Genomic DNA, 22,432 nt, shown 5'->3' with positions numbered 1-22,432 from the left:
GCTCTCCCTGGAAGACCACATTGGAGCTGTGACCAAGGGGGCCTTCTCCCGGGTTCGACTAATTCGCCAACTACGGCCTTATCTGGACCTGGATTCCTTACGTACAGTCACCCATGCCCTTGTGACATCTCGCCTAGACTATTGTAACGCTCTCTACATGGGGCTGCCCTTGAGATCCACTCGGAAGCTTCAACTGGTGCAAAGTGCGGCGGCACGGACACTCTTGGGAGCCTCCCGATACTCCCATATCACACCTCTCCTCCGTGCGCTGCACTGGCTTCCGGCTGCCTTCCGTGTGAAGTTCAAGGTGCTAACGATGACTTACAAAGCCCTACATGGCATGGGTCCGGACTACCTTCGGGAGCACCTTCTGCCGATGTCAGCACCCCACCGTCCTGTGCGCTCCCACAGAGAGGGCCTCCTCAGGGTGCCACCGCTCAAGGAATGTCGGCTGGTGGCCCCCAGGGGGAGGGCATTCTCAGTGGGTGCGCCAGCCCTCTGGAACACCTTACCATCAGAAATCCGGATGGCCCCTGACCTCCGTACCTTCCGTCGCGACTTAAAAACTTTCCTGTTTCAGCAGGCTGGCCTGGCATGATAGCGTTAATTGGGGTCCCAGTTTGTGTTCATTAGTGTTTCTTATTATTTTTATTGTTCGATCTGTATACCTTCCTTCCTCTGTACACCGCCCCGAGTCCCTCGGGAGAAGGGCGGTTTATAAAAACTAATAAATAAATAAATAAATAAATAAATTAGAAATGCATAATAAGAATGGAATATTTTTACTACTATTAAATTAATAAAAGTATTGAAAAACTGTAATGAAAGGAATTTTAATAAGAGCATGCAAAATTAATACCTTAATATTATTTGACAGATTATTACAAATATTAAGAATACGTTACATGGATTTAAAAAGCTGCATGGAAGAGCATTTAATGATCCCTTTATAAAGTCTGAGAAAGAAAAAGTGCCGTATGAGCTTCAGAAATTACCGAATGGGAGTGTAGGAGTGAAGGTGAGCATGGTACCTTCTCTTTTGATGCCTACTATCAGAATATACAGAACAATAAATGATAAGATCTGATCCTTTTAACAAAGCGTTCCCCAACCAACCTTTTCAGCTTCGTGGACTATTGAGGGGGAGAGGGAGAGGGAATGGTTATGCATGAGCAGTGAGTGAATGCATGCACAGAGCTCCATTTGCACATGCTCACCTGCCGCTTCCGTGCCCCGGTTCTGAACAGGCCAACAGCCCAAGAGTTAGGGATCCCTGTTCTAACGTATCTCACTAAATAGAATTTGCTGATGGAAAAAATAAAACAAGTGTTACATCTCTGTCAACATGAGTGCCTACTATGTATTCTAGTTCGTTATTAATTTAGGTATTTTTTAAACTCTAGGTACGATATTTGGATGAAGAGAGATTATTTGCTATTGAACAAGTTACTGGTATGCTATTAGTTAAGCTTAAGGAGACATCAGAAAATGCACTTAAAAAGCCTGTAGCAGATTGTGTCATTTCCGTAAGTTTTTATAATGATATAGGTACTTACAAAATAATAATGTTATATGACATTTGGAATGATTAGATTATAACATGTTCCTGGAAAGACAGCCCTATTATTTATTTGATTTGGTTTGTTTGCCGCTCATCTCACAACTCTGGGCAGCTCACAATATTAAATTATAAAGTAATAAAGTTTTGTTCTCTAGAATATTCTTTTCTGATTTCTCAGTTACTGACAATGCTTGCAGAAATGTGTAAACAGTAAACAGTTGCATACATAGTAGACACTTTATAAGCTGAAGTCTGCCCAAATTCAGACATATAGGTTTAGGATGTTGATCACATGTGCTGAAATAATTCACATTGTGCCCTCTCCATTGTTTTGTGCCCAGCACATCATGAAACTCACATATATTGTTGATAACATTATTTTGCAAGAAACCTAATTACTATATAATACATTAAGTTAACCTAAGTTGCTTAATTAGTTATCAGCTTACATTTGTTGCAGATAGAGGGCTTGTTTCAGGCATTACAGGTAATCCTTGATTCATAACAATTTATTTAGAGACAGTTCAATGTTACAATGGCTCTGAAAAAACAGACATCACCATTTTTCACATTTACTACCATTGCAGCGTCCCCACGATCACATGATCAGAATTCCGATACTTGACAACTGACTTATATTTATGATGGTTGCAGTGTCCCAGTGTCATGTGATCATCTTTTGCAGCCTTCTGACAAAAGTCAATGGGAAAGCCAGATTCACTTAACAACTGTGTTACTAACATGACTACAGTAATTCACTTAACAACTGTGGCAAGAAAGGTCGTAAAATGGGGCAAAATTCACTCAACAGATATCTCGTTTAGCACTAGAAATTTTGGGCTCAGTGGTGGTTGCAGATCAAGAACTAACTATATATGTACAGGGCTATCCACGAACCATTTCTTGATATTGAAATGTAGACTGCTACTCAGGTCCCTTTCTCTTCCCAACCTGGCATTTTGTGAAAAAGCCTTTCTGCAGCATTGAGATCTATATGCCTTTCTGCAGCATTGAGATCTAATTTGATTCAGGGCCTCATAGAGCCATAAAATTATTTCAAATTAATCCATTGGAAATATGTCTTATTGTACATTTTAATTAGCCTATTAATACTGAAACATTGGATTAATTGGCATAAATATATTTAAATTGCATATTCCACTTATAATTTACATTTTTGTAATGGCATAAGCCATTTGTCTTGTAGAAAACTCATTAGAAAGATGAATATGGTGAAATTAATTTAATAGAAAACATTTTTCTACAGATCCCAAGCTTTTTTACTGATGCCGAGAGAAGGTCTGTTATAGCAGCAGTGCAAGTGGCAGGTTTAAATTGCTTGAGACTAATGAATGAAACTACAGCAGGTAAATTTATATTTTACTTGTTATAGCAGTTTTGCTTTTTAATCAAATTCAAATCTGAGTCAAATGATATTACATAACAATCTAATAAGATTATACAGTATACAACTAAATACTGAAGTACCTTACTCACAAATAAACCTTTCTCCAGTATAAGTGGTTTCTACTAAAATAAGTATTGTAAATCTTGGAGCAACATTAATGCATATCTATTCAGAAATCTATCCACCACAATAAATTCAATATGACTAATACCATAATATTTCTAGGATAGCATTTAATAAAGAAATATTCATATTGCTTTTGACTCCAAGGTAGAAAATTGGCTTTATTTGTGTACGTAAATGAGATATTAATAATGTACCACAAATTATTTGATTTAAATATGTGCACTGTTGTTTCCTCGCCATTTTTATAAAGAAAGACTGCAAGAGGAAAAGTTTTTTAGTTTTATGAGTGAGGTAAATTCTTCAAATTGTGCCATTTTTAACTATAAGTAATTTCAATGAGTTTGTAATAAATATCGTTAGAACATAAGAGAAATGAATGTTTTGGAATAGCTTATAATTTGACAATATAAAAAGAAAAATGGTATTTTGACTATTTTGGATCAGCCTTGAGATGTGAAAGCTCTCTCAAACTTTATTAATAGAATACTGTATATCTGGTTTAATAAAATAATTTAGCAAATGTCAATTGCCAAGCACAAGGATAAAGGACTGGCAGGAAAAAAATATTAAACCATTTTCCTTAAAAGAAACGGTTAAGTCAAAGTTTCATAATGTTTTAAAATGATCAAACAGTATTGTTTCCTTAAAGCTAATTGATTTCTTTTTAAAAAAAATAGATACACAGTGGTAAATTACCAAGATATGTGAAACTGTTCCATCTTGAAATATATCATTGTTTCCCATTCCATTTTTTCCAAGCGTATGAAGTTTCAGTATATCGGACTGGTTTATTATGTTCCAAAAGTAGTCAGGATAATATTTTTGCACATAACTAGTTACAGTGCAACCAATATTTTGAAGCTAATTGGTTCTGATGTTAGAAGACCTTATTAAACAACCTGCAAAAAAAAGTATGCTTCCTTCATTTTACTTGGTTTTTCGGAATTCTGTAAATTATTTTAAAGCTTTTCTACTTAATAGAATTTACTCTTTAATTCTTGCAGTTGCTTTAGCTTATGGAATTTATAAACAGGATCTACCAGCCCCAGAGGAGAGACCAAGGAATGTGGTTTTTGTAGACATGGGACATTCTGCCTACCAGATTTCTGTTTGTGCTTTTAACAAAGGAAAATTGAAGGTAAATTCTTGAAACAACATAAATAAGAATGATAAAACAGGATAAACAATAAGCTCAATCCCAAAATAAATATGAGCAATAACATACCAGAAATAAAACATATATTGCCTCATAGCTGTGCTTGGAACTTTTTCTGATATAATAACAAAAACAAAGTTCTTGAAAATGACCAAGTCAAGATCCTGTGGGACTTTTGAATCTGAACAGACATCTGGCCCACAACGCATCTGACATCACTATTGTGGGGGGGGGAAGTGTGGTTCATTCATATTGCAATACCAGAATTGAATAGAAACAGCTAGAAAAAACAAAATATTGTGATTTGCAAATTGAAGTTGAGGATTATGGAAATCAACAGTTGTACCAAGTAATAGGAGCCTTTGAAGCAATACCCAAATGGCTGCCTAGATACATGGAAATTTTGAACTTAATTAGACTTGAATATTCTGACTTTGCAAAAAACCACCTTGCTCGGAATTGCCTTTATACTCAGACATTGCCTTAACTGCTCTTAGATCCTTGGTTAGAACTGTTAAGTTTTTATCAGTCCCAGACTGTGAATCAAATTGAAGATTAATAATGCTGATGATGATTCATACACGGACACTGCATTAGGATTTTTTTCTTTATTGCTTTTACCATTCTTATTGTGTTTAATTTCATAGGTACTTGCTACTGCATTTGATCCCGTTTTGGGTGGTAGAAACTTTGATGATGCTTTGGTAGATCATTTTTGTGAAGAATTCAGGATCAAATATAAACTTAATGTTAAGGACAATGGTCGAGCATTGCTACGATTATACCAGGAGTGTGAAAAACTGAAGAAGCTGATGAGTGCAAATACTTCTGATCTTCCAGTAAACATAGAATGCTTTATGAATGACGTTGATGTCTCTAGCAAAATGAACAGGTATCATATTCAATGTATAAAGTGGAAATTATGAGATAACCATTTATATGCCTGAAATATTTAATATTATTTTCTCAAAATAGGGCTCAGTTTGAACAACTGTGTGCACCTCTTCTGGCCAGAGTAGAACCTCCTCTGAGAGCAGTGATGGAACAAGCTAGTAAGTAAATGCTGCAACATTATACAGTATTTAATATAAAGATTTCTGCTTGCTACTGTAGGTCATGCCTATCACATTGAATATTCTTCAATTATTTAATGTCTATAAAAATTGAAAAATAATACCTTGGTATTAGAAAGTTGAGTGCGTGATTCTATCAAGTACAGAAAAGAAGCTAAGAAGAGGGAAGAAAATAATTAGATAGAAAAATGCCATCCACTATAATAGGCAAGAAAGCAAACAAGTTAGGAAAAACATGCAAATGTGACTTCTAGAATTTTTTTATCCGCAAATAATAGTTTTGCTCTGTGTCATGTGACAGGGAGGAAGGATTGTAAGATTGTAGGAATTGGTAATATGTTGAGCAGCTGCCCAATTGCCTTTTCCATAAGGGGAAAATTTGTGGATTTTTTTTTTTATGCTGTAGTTCCTGGTCTGAGCCAGCCTATTTTTGAACTTGATCTTTCTTTTTTTTCCAGTTCTTCATACCAAATTTGATCCTGTTGTATTTAGTTTTTAGACTGTGATCGTGCTAACAGACAAGCAGACAGACAGAGTCCTAACCCATATACATAATTTTGTTTCGATACTCTGTTGATTTGGCAAAAATAGAAAATGTGCTGGAAGGAAAATTCAATAGAAGATTGGGAAAGGAGAGCTAGACTGCACACCTACAGATTCAGATCTAACATTGAATAAGCCACCAAAATCATGAGTTGCAAGAAAAGAGTCTTAGAATTAAGTAACAGGTCCTTGGGATTCATAGACATTGTAGAGATTAGGATAGTGTAGTCATGTAGCCAGCATAAAACCTACAGTAGAGGATGAAAACAATCAAAACTAAGAAAAAAAGAAAACTTACTTTATATTTTAAACTTTTCAATAGTCACTAGTTTACTATAGTTCATTTGTTGAATGGGAGTTCTCACTATCTGTATTGGCCCATTACTTAATGTACCATGTACCAGCAGAGCACACTGCTTTGAATTTAATTCCTGGTTATATTGAATACGTTCGGTATAGGTCCTATAGGACATCTGTGTATCCAGTTTCCAGATGGCCACAAAGCTCATTTAATATACTGATGGTTCTTTTTTCCATTGATAATTGTTTAAGTGTAGGCTATCTGGATGAAGACAAGCATTTTCTCATAAGTTATTTAATTTTTTTCTATTCCAATAGTAATCATAATAGAAGTAGAAATCAAAGTAGATCAAAACAAGTGAATTGCATTAAAATATTGCAATGTGAAATGCTTCTTTTTCTAGGATTCTAGTTTCATTACAGTCTTAAATTTTGCTCAAACAACCACTGAGCATTTCATGGCCACTGAACATATTCTATGAAACTGTTTTGAGGCTCCATCCTAGAGTTGCTTAATTTTTGTTAAAATATGCCCATTTCTACAGAAGTTGGGGTTCTCATAAACCTTAGATTTTTTTTTACTGGATATCAGTTTTTGTTTGAAAACATGAACATTTGCAACCTGAACATCAGAAATCCTAAGAACGTAAAGCCTGTGGCTGAAAAACAAAAGTTAGTATTAGAGACAAGTTTATTCAATATATCTGCTTACCTTCTGTTTAATTACTCCTTGAGAGAGCAAAGGAAGGCATATAAACCAAGGCTTTTTAACCTTTTCACTCATTGTACCAATTTTAGGATATGGCAACATCCAAGTACCACCAGTCGCCTAGCAAGGTGTCAAAAACTTGATGACCCCCCAAAAAAGGAAAAAAGTGATGAAGTACAGGTAGTCCTCGACTTACAACAGTTCGCTTATTGACTGTTCGAAGTTATAATGGCACTGAAAAAAGTGCTCCCCTAGCCACAGTCGAGCAAGACACCTGTCTGCCCACCCGAGGTTTTCATTCTTGTGAGCATTTCTGTTGAGGATTGGCAGCAGGGGTGGGGTGGGGAGGTGTTTGGTTTTTATTTCCCCCTCGCCCCTCTGCTGGGTGGTTGCAGCAGGTTTTGGTCCCTTCCCTTCAAAGGAACACCATCTGGTAGCAACAGAAAACAGAGGTGCCATTTTGCTCTTCCCCCCTCCCCCATGAATAAACTTACATAATAGCCTCTTCAGAGAAGATACCAATTTCACTCCCCCACAGGCCCCTGGATCAGACGGTTGTTTTCCCTTGCAACACCCCCCCCCGCTAAAGATCCCATTTTCAGCTATTAGTCCCATACAGCTTATTATAAGCCTCTCTGGATTCCTTCAGCAACGTAATAGGCACTTTGGATCTGGTGTTCCTGGGAAAGAGGTCAGTCGTGTGTTTGTGTGGGGGGGGGGAAACCCAGCCGATTCAGGCAGAATTTTTAGTGGATTTAAGAGCCGTGGGACCTCTCACCACAGATTGCACAGCTTAGGCACGTGCCTTGTGGGGTGAAAATAGCACAACTACGGTATGCGGCAAAGGCAGGGGGGGAGAGAGGAAAAACTCCCAAAAATAGACTGCCGGAGGATTAGGGTGTGGAAAAGCCATAATACGGACCTAGAAGGAATCGAAGCATTAAACTTTGCACAAAAGCGCTAAACTGGGCAAAAGCAAAGCAGGCAGGAGGAAAGTTCACCCTATCCTGCTCAGGACAAGGGAGGAAAGGAACTGGCTGAAACACTCCCCCCCCCCGAAAACACCCACGATCCTCCCCTAGGCACAGCAGGGGCATTGGGAAATCGCAGTAGGCCGGGTGGAGAGAACAGCTAGTTGGCGAGTGGGAGTTCCAACCTCTGGAGCGCCCAGCTGATTGGCAGAGACGTGCGGGGCTGCCGGTGCTCCCAGCCGATGCTTCCGGCTGTTCGCTGGGGCCGGGCCGCCGAGACCCTCAGCTGGTCGGTGGCAGTGGTGAGAAGATACCAGTGCTCCCAGCTGTCTGGCGGCCTCGATACTGGGGAGGGCGGGGCCTTGCTGTGCCTGCCCTCTTCGCACGGCCTCGGTAGGGTTCCTGCAGGCCGCGGCCAAGCAGCATATTTTCCAGCAGCAAGTGAGTGGAGCAGGGTAGGGAGGAAGACGATGCCACGTACCATCAGCCAGGTGCTCGCGTACCACCACCGGTTGAAAAGCCCTGATATAAACCATTTTGGGGGAGTCTTTTAGTCTTTGTTAATGAAATTGAACAGATCAAATAGCCTTTTGCCACCTGCTAATCCTCACTGCCAATTTAGTATTACACATCAGGGGTCCCCAACCATGGACCGGCACCGGTCCGCGGCATTCCAGAAACCACAAACAAGCAAAGCCCCATCCGCAGGATACAGGCAGTACATGAAACCACATGCCCTCCAGTCTGCAGAAAAACCTCTCTCCACAGAACCAGTCCCTGGTGCCCAAAAGGTTGAGGACCTCTGCTATACACTATACCATTCTTAATTTTGTTATTTAAGTTATGTATTCACTTCTGCTAGGTTCTGGGACCTAGCAGATAGCTTCCTATGTTATATGTGGCATTAATTTCTCACTGTGTTATTTTGGCATGTTTATTTAATACTTAAATTTAGAGCCCTATTACCTATAAGAATGGTAAATACATTTTTAAAACAAAATTTCCACATGTATTCAGAAAAGAAGATAAGGTTTTAATGTTAACAGAAGAGACATACCAATGTATGGTAAAGAAACTACTTGCAGTCTCTCCACCAAGTGAATCCATTCCGTCTAAAACTGATTATATTTCTCATCCATAAAAACAAATAATCTCCCATTTGTCTCCTAGAACTACAACGTGAAGATATTTACAGTGTAGAAATAGTGGGTGGAGCAACTCGTATTCCAGCTGTGAAAGAACAGATTTGCAAATTTTTATGTAAAGAGATAAGTACCACATTAAATGCAGATGAAGCTGTTGCAAGAGGTTGTGCGTTACAGGTGTGTTAACTGTTTTTCTGTTCAGTATTACTACTTAAATGTCTTTGGCCTTGCAAATTTATCAAAAGAAGCATGCTATAATTTCATTAATCTTCACATTAAGGAATTGAAGGTAACACAGTTACTTAACTAACAGATTTTAACCTTTTTGTATTTTTAATTCATCATTTTGACTAATCCTGAATCTATTCTCTGAAACAGCTAAGCTCTGTTTGTGAGCAATGTCGCATCTCTTGTATGATTTTTCTGGTCACAAAAAAAAAGTTGCTAGTTGTCTTTAAGAACATTGATTTTGCTACAACAAATTTTCTTAGGCTTTCTAATTGTGAAGTTAAAATGTAGTTGACTAGTACTTCATAAATAAAATAAATGTGTACCAGACACGTGTGAGTGATATTCCATTTCTTTTCTAGTGTGCAATTCTGTCCCCAGCATTTAAAGTCCGTGAATTTTCCATCACAGATGTTGTTCCTTACTCAATTACTATGAGGTGGCAATCATCTTATGAGGAAGGAACAGGGTAAGAGTTTTGAGATTTAAAAATATGAAAGAACTAAGTAGATAGTATATAAACAAAAGTAGGTTAGATTTGCCATTTGTTAACTTTGTACAGGTATATTATTTGGATGACTTATAAACAAGTCCACTGATTTAACCATGAAAAAACTTACATAATTTCTTTATTTTGTAAAGAAATACAATTCCTCATGTTTCTATTTTCCCTGGAGAGAGAGTCCCACAAATTTTTTGGTATTCCCGTTGTGGTAAGCATTCTTCTCTCTTTTCTTTTAGTGAGCATTTCCAACATTCATTTAGGCAAAAATAAGGCGTTCTCATTTCATCTTTTCTATGAATATGAAATTCATGCTCATTGAAGGATGAGAAGGCATTATAACTATTGTGCATTGGGATATAATAATTTTGAAGCTTAACTGTATTTATTCTAAGTTCTCAGAAAGATACGGATGTGAAAAAGAAAGTACATGCTCTTTGAGTTTTATGGTGTTACATATCAGGACATAGTAAAATCCATCTGGTCCTTAGCAGTTCTTAAGAGTAGGCAATGCAAGCTTAAATGAACAACCACACATGACATATTACACCATGTCATCATTTATTTTAAAAAAAGAAAGCCAAAATGAAGATTCAATAGCTTGTAGAGCCACCTTTAGCAGCAATAATTTGAAATAATCTTGTTTATAACAGGAGGGCTTTTTTCAGTTCAACAAGCCCACTTGTTCAATTCAGATCATCACCCCACCACTGTGGTTGATGGTTGCTATAAGATGTTTGTGTTGATATGCTGTGTTTGGTTCACCAGACATGGCATTATGACCGGACATCTCACTTTAGTCTCTGTCCAAAGGACAATATTCCAGAAGTCTTATGATTTATTAAGATGCAACTTTGCAAACCTGAGCAGTGCTGCCATGTTCTTTCCTTCCAAGCAAACCATACTTGCTTAGTATTTTTCTAATTGTACTGTCATGAACTTTAATGTTTACAATGAGGGAAAAAGTATTTGATCCCTTTCTGATTTTGTATATTTGCCCACTGAAAAGAAATGATTAGTCTATAATTTTAATGGTTTATTTTAACAGTGAGAGACAGAAAAAAGAAAATCCAGAAAAATGCATTTCAAAAAAGTTATAAATTGATTTGCATTTTAATGAATGAAATAAATATTTGATTCCCTATCAGTCAGCAAGATTTCTGGCTCTGAGATGTCTTTTATACAGGTAACGAGCTGAGATTAGGAGCACTCTCTTAAAGGAAGTGCTCCTAATCTCAGCTTGTTACCTGTATAAAAGACACCTGTCCACAAAAGCAATCGGATTCCAAACTCTCCACCATGGCCAAGACCAAAGAGCTGTCCAAGGATGTCAGGGACAAGATTGTAGACCTGCACAAGGCTGGAATGGGCTACAAGACTTATCGCCAAGCAGCTTGGTGAGAAGTGACAACAATTGGTGCGATTATTCGCAAATGGAAGAAATACAAAATAACTCAGTCTCCCTCGGCCTGGGGCTCCAAGCAAGATCTCACCTTGTGGAGTTTCAATGATCGTGAGAATGATGAGGAATCAGCCCAGAACAACACGGGAGGATCTTGTCAATGATCTCAAGACAGCTGGGACCATAGTCACCAAGAAATTAATTGGTAACACACTACACCGAGAAGGACTGAAATCCTGCAACGCCCACAAGGTTCCCCTGCTCAAAAAAGCTCATGTACAGGCCCATCTGAAGTTTGCCAATGAACATCTGAATGTTTCAGAGGAGAACTGGGTGAAAGTGTTGTGGTCAGCTGAGACCAAAATCAAGCTCTTTGGCATCAACTCAACTCGCCGTGTTTGGAGGAGGAGAAATGCTGCCCGTGACACCAAGAACAACATCCCCACCTGATGATTTCATCAATACCTCTCCTCTTTCCCTGGCTATTCTAGAGATGCGAGAGAACTAAGGGAATATATTGGATTTATCCTCATGTCTTACTAACTCTGCCATGTACTTTGCTAACTAGTTTATGTAACCTCATTGTCTTCAGTTCATCCCCAATGCACCTGCAGAACCAATTTAAAGTTAGATTTACCTTTTTGAATTTAAAGTAGGGTTTTCCATCAAACTCTAGCTCAGTCTGGCCATATGGACAAGTGTGAATGTAGATTTTATGCTGCTTTTCCCATGTGTGTCTATACTTTTTCTTCCTTAAGGGATGGATGCTATTTTGCCTATTCCAGTGCTATTTATACATACTTCACAGGCTATTTCTAGCCATAACACTCCAGAAGACAGGCTTAAGATACAGGAGGATCTGGACAGACTTGAACACTGGGCGCTATCTAAAAAAATGAAATTCAGTTGTGAAATAAGTAAGGTTCTACATTTAGGCAAGAAAAACCAAATGTACAGGTATAGTATAGGGGGTACCTTGCTCAATAGTAGTAACTGTGAAAGGGATCTCGGAGTCCTAGTGGACAATCACTTAAATATGAGCCAGCAGTGTGCTGCAGCTGCCAAAAAAGCCAACACAGTGCTAGGCTGCATTAACAGGGATAGAATCAAGATCATGTGAAGTATTAATACCACTTTACAATGCCTTGGTAAGGCCACACTTGGAATACTGCATCCAGTTTTGGTCACCACGATGTAAAAAAGATGTTGAGACTGCAAAGAGTACAGAGAAGAGCAACAAAGATGATTAGGGGACTGGAGGCTAAAACATAAGGAACAGCTGCTGGAATTGGGTACGTCTAGTTTAATGAAGAGAAGGACTAGGGGTGACATGATAGCAGTGTTCCAATATCTGAGAGGTTGCCACAAAGAAGGAGTCAAACTATTCTCCAAAGCGCCTGAAGGCAGGACAAGAAGCAACGGATGGAAACTAATCAAGGAGAGAAGCAACCTAGAACTAAGGAGAAACTTCCTGACAGAACAATTAACCAGTGGAACAACCTGCCTCCAGAAGCTGTGAATGCTCCAACACTGGAAGCTTTTAAGAAGAGACTGGACAACCATTTGTCTGAAATGGTATAGGGTTTCCTGCCTGAGCACGGGGTTGGACTAGATGACCTCCAAGGTCCCTTCCAACTTTACTATTATGATTATAAGCACTTGCTGCTGGAGTTGTCCTTTCCTTCTGGTACTCCAGGGACCCATCAGCTTGAAAGGTGGCTCTAGTCCAGACATGTCAAACACAAGGCCCGGGGGCCAGATCCGGCCCGTGAAGTAGTTTCATGCGGTCCGCGAAGCTATCCTGGAAACAGTGAGGGAACGCCCCCCCCGCCTTGGCCCTGGCCCAGAGACCCTCCTTCTGCCAGAGACCCTCAGATCTGTCCCACTCCTGCCCAGGCCCCCTTGATGCGAACGATGTAGAGCTGGCCATGCCCACCCAGTAGGCCATACACACTCTAGCCACACCCACCCGGCCCCCTGAGGGCAACCCCAATGCTGATGCGGCCCTCAATGAAATTGAGTTTGACACCCCTGCGTCTAGTCTGTCATTGGTCTCTGTTACATGTAACATCATACAATAAGGACAGCGGTAATTGTTTTTCTTAACCAGCAAGTGACTCTAGCATGAAGGGAAAATTCCATGGTAGGGGAATTCTCCAATCAATATTAAATTATTATTGCCCTTAAATTATCTCACATTAAAACTGTACAGACTACACTAGTCACTGGATTCATCACTTAGGCAGAGTTCTGTCATTGTTATAATGCATAGAATGCAACTATATAAACACTGGAGGAAAACACAATATGTCTATGAAGGAGACCCCATTGTTGAGCTGCAGCTTTTAAAATACTGATACAGCACATTCTAAAAATGACTGTCTTTCGTCCTCATCTGTGTTTAAGTGCATGTATGTGTCCGTGCGCATGCACACTGCTTGTTAATTGCAAAGACTTGCAAGTGAAGGCCACTGCAGTTAATTTTTAAATGAATTCCTCTCATCTTCCTATAGATTTAAGTGTTAGATGTCTAAGTCTTGAGTTGTACATATCGTAGCTTATCTTTAAAGGTAACAGTTATGAACGTAGAGTACTTCAGATGTTGTATACTGACTACATGTAGGGCCATTTTTCCCCGAATGAATGTTTCTCTAAATTAATATTGAATGTTCAGCTATGTAACTTCCTCTCAAAATTCTTATTTTGTGAAAATATCTAAGATCCATAATGGATGGTTTATTGTGAATTATTGACTATACATAATGATAATATGGAAGTAATCAGTTTTAAGATTTAAAATCTTTAATTCTAGGCTTCAGGTAATTAGTATCACAAGATATATTGTGACTGCTTTCCTATTCTCATTATTTGTTCTTTTTGAGTTTTAATTATAAGCACTCTTTTTATATAGTGAATGTGAAGTCTTCAGCAAAAATCATGCTTCTCCATTCTCAAAAGTTATTACTTTCCACAAAAAAGAGCCTTTTGAACTGGAAGCATTTTATACACATCCTCATGATGTTCCTTATCCTGATACAAGAATAGGTAAATGTTTTTGTTATTGGTTGAGCATGATAACAAAAAAACTTTTTAAAGATTTGTTTCAAATTATGAGAATCTTCACCTAATAGATTTATAAAATAACTGTTTTGATTACTAATGCCTTGTTTTCTGTGGACAGTGCTCTTTTTTTAATATATTTGTACTTTTCTTCATATGCCACATATTAGTAACTAGGGCTTGCTATCACCAAGTGGCACGTATCAAGTTACACCTTACAAACATATTGCTTAACATTGTAAATTCCGGTTCTAATTATGACTGCCTGTATCTTTTACTCAGCTGTTGTGTATTATTGGTGTACAAAATATTTTGGATTCAGAGTATCCTGTTGTGCCTGTACTGAAACAATTCAACTAAGCAGCTGTGTTTTCAGCTCTTAACATCTGCTTAGGCAATGGCTGGAGTATTTCCAACAAGATTGAAACAATCACTATTGATTCCTAGCAACTGCCTAGACATGTTTTTGTGGTTTTCATGGCAAAATTTTGAAATTGGTTTGTTGCCTTTTTTCTAAGGTTGAGAGAGAGTCAGATGCTCAAACACACCCAGATAGTGCCTAAGATAGGACTAAAGCTCAGTTTTTCAGTATCTAGCCTGGTGATATAACTGTTACATCAAGCTGATCCCTTCAGAACATTTTAAATTTGAATTATTATTTACATCACTCATTTGGATAAACATGGTTGAATCTAGAAGCTTAGATTGGATCAGGCCATTTAAAATTTGAATGGAAGGTCACAGAAGAATTTTAGAGCTATAAGCTAGATTAGCAGGTTGGAAAACTATCCTGGGGGAAAAGACAACAGCAAACTACGTACCGTATATACTTGAGTATAAGCCGACTCGATTATAAGCCGAGACCCCCTAATTTTACCCCCAAAAACTGGAAAAAGTTGGTGACTCGAGTATAAGCCGAGGCTGGGAAATGCAGCAGCTCACGGTAAATTTCAAAAATAAAAATACAGGTAGATAACAATAAAATTGCTTTAATTGAGGCATGTGGAAAAGAGGGTCAACAAAAACAATATATTATCAGTATATTCAACAAAAACTATATTATCAGTATATTCAACAAAAACAATATATTATCAGTATATTCAACAAAAACAATATATAACATTAAAGTATTAACAATAACTTTAAATGTACAAAAACCTTAACTCAATAAGCAACCAAGCTAAAACACAAGCATCAAAATCCTTCAAAACTGGATTCCTCCTCCTCATCTGTATCTGCAAACAGAGCTTCAGCTGTAGCTGGTGTGAGGTTATCATCATATACATTGTCACAGAGTTCGCTGTCATCACTATCACAGTTGTCCTCCTCATACAAAGAAGTGTCTTCACTGCCATCCATAGCATTACTTATGCCACATTTCCTGAAGGCGTGCTTCACCATGTCCTCTGGAATCTCTTCCCATGCATCACGAACCCACTTTGCTATCAGTTCTATGTCAGGCTTCATCATATTTCCACCTTTTGTTAGTCGGGCTTGACCAGATGACATCCATTCGCACCACATCTTTCGCACACGGTCTTTGAAAGGTTTATTTAAACACACATCTAAGGGCTGTAATACAGATGTAAGCCCACCTGGAATAACGGCTAAAGTAACTTGAGAAGACTTTGCCAATGTTTTTATGTCATCAGATGTGTGGGCTCTGAACATATCCCAAACTAGCAATGATGGTTTTTTCTTTAAGGCTGCTCCTGGTCGTCCGTTCCAAACTTCTTCCAGCCACTTTTTTGTTCCATCTTCATCCATCCAGCCTTTAACATGTGGGCGCACTGTAATTCGTGGTGGGAATTTGACCTTTTTAGGCAAGGTCTTTCTTTTAAAAATAATGACAGGCCGCAGCTTAGTTCCATTAGCCAAACATGACAGAACAACTGTAAAATGGTTTTTCTCATTACCTGTGGTTCTGAGTAAAACAGTTTTGTCTCCCAAACTTGCCACGGTTCTGTTGCTTGGAAGATCAAAGGTCATAGGTGTTTCATCCATATTCCCAATATCTCCCAGGTCATAGTTATGGATCTTTCTTTGTTTTATGATGAATGAATGGAATGACATCACTTTTTCATCAAGGTCTTTTGGCAACTTCTGTGAAATCTTTGTTCTTTGCCGCAAACATAGGCCATACCTATTCATGAAGCCAGTACACCATCCTGCTGACGCAACAAAATTTTCAATGCCTGGTACTTTTAATTTGTCATCTTTAGCCATTTGAAGGGCACGTAAGCGAATTCCCATGCGTGTTACGCAGTAACCATTTTGACGACACTCCATAACCCATTTATGCAATTCAGTCTCTAGAGCCACATATGGAGTTGTTAAACCACGTCGAGCTTTTTTTGCCTTTGGAATCTTTTCCAACTCAGCTTTCATTTTCCGCCACTCCCTCACTTGTTTTTCATCAACACCAAATTCCCTACTTGCAATACTGTTATTGCTTTTTTCTGCTCTTGACACAACCTTTAGTTTGAAAGCAGCTTCGTATGAGCTGCGTCTTTGTTTTGGTGCAGGAGTACTAGAAGTACTGGGCTCCATTTCTAACAGGAATGGGGAGGTCTGCTAGGGAGGCGGCAATCAAGCGTTGTTTCCCTCCTCGTGGGTGTGTGTGGGGGGGGAGGGGGCAGTCAAGCGTTGTTTCCCTCCTCAGTCAAGCTTGTTTCCCTCCTCGTGCGTGCGTGTGTGTGGGGGAGGGGCTTGTTTCCCTCCTCAGTCAAGCTTGTTTCCCTCCTCGTGCTTGCGTGTGTGTGTGTGGGGGGGGCTTGTTTCCCTCCTCAGTCAAGCTTGTTTCCCTCCTCGTGCGTGCGTGTGTGTGTGTGTGTCAAGCGTTGTGTTGTTTCCACGTGGGCCCCGGGCTGCGACTCCGCTCCCTCCCCTCACCTCCGGGCCGGGCTTCTCGCCGGCGGGCTGGCTGGCTGGTGCTGGTCCCCGGGCGAGGCAGCGAGCGGGCGAGCGGCAGCGGCATTTTCGGGGGCAGCGGGCGAGCGATGGGGGGGAAAGCGGCAGCGGCATTTTCGGGGCGGCACGGGTGAGCGATGGGGGGGAAAGCGGCAGCGGCATTTTCGGGGCGGCACGGGTGAGCGATGGGGGAAAGCGGCAGCGGCATTTTCGGGGGCAGCGGGCGAGCGATGGGGGGGAAAGCGGCAGCGGCGGCATTTTCGGGGGCAGCGGGTGAGCGATGGGGGGAAAGCGGCAGCGGCATTTTCGGGGCGGCACGGGTGAGCGATGGGGGGGGAAAGCGGCAGCAGCGGCATTTTCGGGGGCAGCGGGCGAGCGATGGGGGAAAGCGGCAGCGGCATTTTCGGGGGCAGCGGGCGAGCGATGGGGGGGAAAGCGGCAGCGGCGGTTGTTGGGGACGCAGCAGGCGAGGTAGCTTCTCTCAGCAGCCTGTTCCGAACGAAGGGACAGTTCGTTTTTTTTGTTGACTGGAGTATAAGCCGAAGTGGAGTTTTTCAGCCCAAAAAGTGGGCTGAAAAATTCGGCTTATACTCAAGTATATACGGTATATAGATCAACGTATTACAAACTCACTTCAAAGGAAGTCCACTAATTATCCTAGCCTAGGATGGAGATAAATTGAAAATGTTTTTGTGCTATTTCTGTTACTTACCACTGTGTTAAACAATCAGTGTTATCTTGATTTTATTTTAAAGTGTGACTTTCCTATTATGTGATACACTTGTGCAAGAAATAGAACACATTCTGAAATGGATGTGTGGTTGCTAATTACAGGTCAGAGTAACAGACAATTCTTAATTGATTTTTATAGATCCACAAAAAAACTATGTAGTGCAGTTCCTGGGATTTTGGCCTGCTAGGAACTGAGCAAGAGGGTAGTAGTTATTTGTCTTTGCCCATATGCGGTCTAGTGACAATAAGGGCTTCATGTTGCCCAGATATCGGTGGATATAGTTTTAGATAATTAGCTTATTGTATAACTGTTAATGACACAGATCTGTTCAATACAGTCTAATTAAATAGATATTTGATCTTATCTCCTGATGACTACATATATAAAAACAATAGAAGTGATTTATAGATGTTTTTATAGGGTAATTTTAGTAGGCTGCTATTGATATTAAACAAATATGGTCACTTTATTTCAGTCTGTGACAACATAAATATGCAAATGTATGTAAATATCAGGCTTCTGATGGAACCACTCAGGTCTCCAAAGACACCTGTGGAATTTTGTGAGGCATCCTGGAATTAGAGAATGGTTGCAGGTTTGGGTAGGGTTTCCCCTGAATTTTTTCTCCTTGGCCACTGATCCAAGGAAAATCCTCAGTGTATTAAGGAGTTCCAAAGATGAAATGGCAGAAGACCGTCACTCATGGAAAATAAACAATTAGTCCAAATTGTAGTGCATGTTCAAGCCTTTACCAACAACCAAGGACTGCTTGAAAAGGATGGGCTGGAAAACTGGTTACAGGATTGTCATGAGGAATATTCTAGGCATCTGAAGGATGAAGGCTCCCTCCAGATCCATTTAGAGTTGGATGCCAGCTGAGTTATTCAGTTAAGTCTTGTGATGTTATCTGGGATGAATTTGTACTGGTCATAGATCTGTGTGGCAGCTTGGCCAACTGTAATCTAGATCCCTGCCGTTCCTGATTGATGAGAACCTTCAGTGAAGTAACAACTGGATTGGACTCAGTGAATGAGTCAAGGAAAAAACTGCCTGCTTTAAATGAGTCAGTGGTACTTCTCCTGTACAGGAAACCATTGCTGAACTCAACAATGCTGGGCAAATGTTTATATGTTCCTTATCTCCCTTTTCAGGAGAATGTTACAGAGAGGTGATAGGATGCTGTTGCATAAAGCACTGGAGAAAACTAATTATCTCTACTGTTTTCAATTAGATTTTAGGCTGGCCTTGGTACTGAGTACTATCTCTAAGTTGATTACCTTTGGTGGGACAAACATAGGAGTATGACCTCCTTGACCTCTTAATAACTTTTGATAGTATTAATCATGTTATTCTCCTTGACTGTTTCCAAGTGTTAGGAGTGGATACATTGTTTTGTAGTTCTCCTGAGGGAGCAGTTCCATATAGTGTCAGACCTCTTAAATATTGGGTGCCAGAAACCTCAACACACACTCCTCCTCAACATCTGCATGAAATCTCTAGGGTGCATAACATTTTAGCAGAAGAGTAGGTGTAAGTAATAGTCTAATATTAGCCAGTTTTATATCTTAACTCCAATACAAACAGAGGACGCTGTCAAATGTCTTCTCAGGAGGTTATTAGGATGGGGAGAACAAGCTTAGTCTCAATCTCAGCAAAAGGTTGTGTTTTCAGAGGAGGAAACTGCCTAAATCCAGAGATATTATTTAGTTCCCAATGGAATCATTTTTCCCTGTGCTAAATTGGCACATAGCTTAGATCCTTGGTGTTCAGCTCCTGCTTGAGTAGGTCACACCTGTAGCAAGGAGAGCTTTTGAACAACTTTATCTGGTCCAACAGTTACCACTTTCTATGGAATATTCCCACCTGTCTTAGTTATCTCTCATTCGGTATTAGAATATGATCTGCATGATACTCTGTGAAGACCACTTGGAAGCTAAATCATGCAACTGTTTCAACTAGTAAATATACATACTTGAAGTATAGTTCAAGTATATTATAATCTGCCCATATTTCATTGATACCTGTTAGTTTAGGGTACAATTCAAGATGCTAGTTGTCACATTAAAGCTTTTCATGCTGAATAACCTGGATATCTTCAGGAATACCTCCTCTTGTGCCAATTCAATAACATTATTAAGACCTCAGAATTGATTATTGGGACATCAGAGATGGACCTTTTTACTTGCTACATTCTTTGAAACAGCATTCTCCCTGAGATTGAGCAGGCAAGGGAAGGGGGTGCTGTAGCGCCATACAAATAAAGATCATGGGATGGAGCATGTTGCAGGTAAGTGAGCACTCTGAACTGTGAGATCCCTTGGATCTTGTACTCTGTAGCGGGAGAAAGCACAGCAAGAATAATTTAGGGAGCAAGTTGTGATTACCTACTGGATTTCCCGCTGACTTTGATTGTGGAAAGCTGGGAGGAAAGGTTGCCAATGGCATTCATGTGAACACAGTGTACTGCAAGCATTGGGAAGGCAAGCCAGCTTCCAAGTGCCCAAATTGTGATCACGTGACAGGGGTGCTGTGACAACACAACGGTCATAGGTAATAGTCATCAAACTTTGAATTATTGCCTATACACTGAAACTTTGGTAAAGATGAATTTATTATCACAATGTGCTAAAAGGTTCACACCTCCCCAGGACTATTTCTATTCCTACCTCACAGTTTGGGAATATCAAGTGGACCATATATTTCCCACTCATGTAACAAACACGATAACAAAAAAGACTTTTCTTGGTAAAAAAAAGATGTATTGTCCTACATATATGAATTATAATTAATTTATAACATACAGGTAACTTGCAGTCCAATGTTCGTTCTTATAATCTTTAAATTTTGTTTTTAATCTGTAAATGTCATCATTCATGTTTCCAAGAACATGCAGGCATTTTTTTCCTACTACACCTAATGTAATTTTTGATTGATACGTGTAAATGCTGTGTAAACAAATTGCAAGCTTAACATAACAAAACCTTTCTTATGCAGTTAAAAAGAATAAGGTAATCTATCTTTTGCTAGTCAAGAGGATGCAAATTCATGAGGGGCTTCAAACAAACTTTATCATTTCTGGAATTTTTCCTTGCTTATTTTCTTATACCTTGTAAATATGTTCCAGAAAGTCTTTTAACTATTTGTAGCATTCTGGAAGGGGTGTGTGTGTGTGTGTGTGTGTGTGTGTGTGTGTGTGTGTGTGTGTGTAACTTGAAAAAAATGTTGAGTAACATCCTAATTTGCAAAACTAATCATTTTGCATTGCCTCTTTTATTCTTAATGAAAACAAAATGTCTAACTAGCTTTTTTTATCTATTCCTACCAACCTACCAACCTATCTTCTATGCCCACCCTTTTTACCAACTGTAAGGCATCTTACAGTTTTCAGTCATAGCTGCAGTAGCAGCTATTGGAGGAAGTTGCCCATCAAAGATCCATGCATACAGGTATCCTCACCTTACAGTCATAATTGGGACCGGAATTTTGGTCATCAAGCAATGCGATTGTTAAGTAATTCATCATGTGAGCAGAACTGTTTCTTTTTTTTGCTATTTTTACCATTGTGGTTAAGCAAATCCCAGCAGTCATTAAGCAAATCATGTGGTCATTAAGTAATTCTGGCTTCCCCAGTTGGCTTTGCTTCTCAGAAGCTGCCTGGGAAGGTTATGATTATGTGACTGCAAGATGCTGAACTGTTGTAAATGTAGCCAGTTGTCAAGTATCCAACTTTCACTCACATGGCTGTGGGGGTGAGGCCACAGTCTGAGGTATCATAAATTCAAACTATCATTAAAAATATAAGTGATGTATAAGTTTATAAATGTTTTTGTAATACGTTTGATATAAATAAGTAAGTGTACTAACCAGTGACATATTGCTGTGTTGTTTAGGCCATTTTGTTATTCAAAATGTTGGTCCCCAAAACGATGGTGATAATTCAAAAGTTAAAGTTAAGGTGCGAGTTAATATCCATGGAATCTTCAGTGTGGCTAATGCATCTGTTGTAGAGAAGCAAAATTTGGACAGTGAGCCTAATGATATTCCAATGGACACAGAATTGTCATGTAAGAATCAAAGCAAAGAAGAACTGGTATGTAAAAACTATAAATAGAATTCTTAATTCTAAATTGTCTTATGTACTGTGCTGACTAAATGCAGTGGGTTTTTTTACTTTAATCTTTGTCATTGAAAATTTTTGTATTTTGAAAATCCAGTTGTTTCAGTAATTGTAACTTTTTTCCCAAACCTGTGAATTTTTTTAAATCCTAGTGCTTTCAATATTTTTTCCTATTCCATGTAAATTAACATGCTTTCTATCTTTAACTTTGTTTTCCTTGCTTTTATAAACATGCATACTATTCATTCTTTCTCTGCACTAATAAAGGCTATATCTTTGACACTGTATTGAGAAATCTCTTATAAAACTATACACACACACACACACACACATATATATATATATATATACACATATATATATACACACATATACATATACACACATATACATATACACACACACATACATACACATACATACATACACATACATATATATACATATATATATACACATATACACACACACACACACACACACACACA

The 22,432-nt window shown here is 39.1% G+C and overlaps 1 protein-coding gene across 1 annotated transcript in view; it reads left to right on the top strand.

Annotated features, from left to right (window-relative positions):
• The window catches only part of HSPA4L (heat shock protein family A (Hsp70) member 4 like), a 42,522-nt gene that overhangs the window by 5,604 nt on the left and 14,486 nt on the right, over positions 1 to 22,432 (top strand). Inside the window, exons 3-12 of the mRNA XM_081332519.1 lie at positions 878 to 1,018; positions 1,404 to 1,526; positions 2,829 to 2,928; positions 4,100 to 4,233; positions 4,899 to 5,143; positions 5,227 to 5,303; positions 9,018 to 9,169; positions 9,583 to 9,689; positions 14,036 to 14,169; positions 21,718 to 21,917. Of these exons, the coding sequence (XP_081188645.1) occupies positions 878 to 1,018; positions 1,404 to 1,526; positions 2,829 to 2,928; positions 4,100 to 4,233; positions 4,899 to 5,143; positions 5,227 to 5,303; positions 9,018 to 9,169; positions 9,583 to 9,689; positions 14,036 to 14,169; positions 21,718 to 21,917 (1,413 nt within the window). The remainder of the gene's footprint in view (positions 1 to 877; positions 1,019 to 1,403; positions 1,527 to 2,828; positions 2,929 to 4,099; positions 4,234 to 4,898; positions 5,144 to 5,226; positions 5,304 to 9,017; positions 9,170 to 9,582; positions 9,690 to 14,035; positions 14,170 to 21,717; positions 21,918 to 22,432) is intronic.

Source organism: Vipera berus (genome assembly GCF_964194415.1).
Source record: "Vipera berus genome assembly, chromosome: 7".
NCBI lineage: Eukaryota > Metazoa > Chordata > Lepidosauria > Squamata > Viperidae > Vipera > Vipera berus.
Note: the sequence above shows the minus strand (reverse complement) of the source record. Positions and strands in the feature narration are given on the sequence as shown.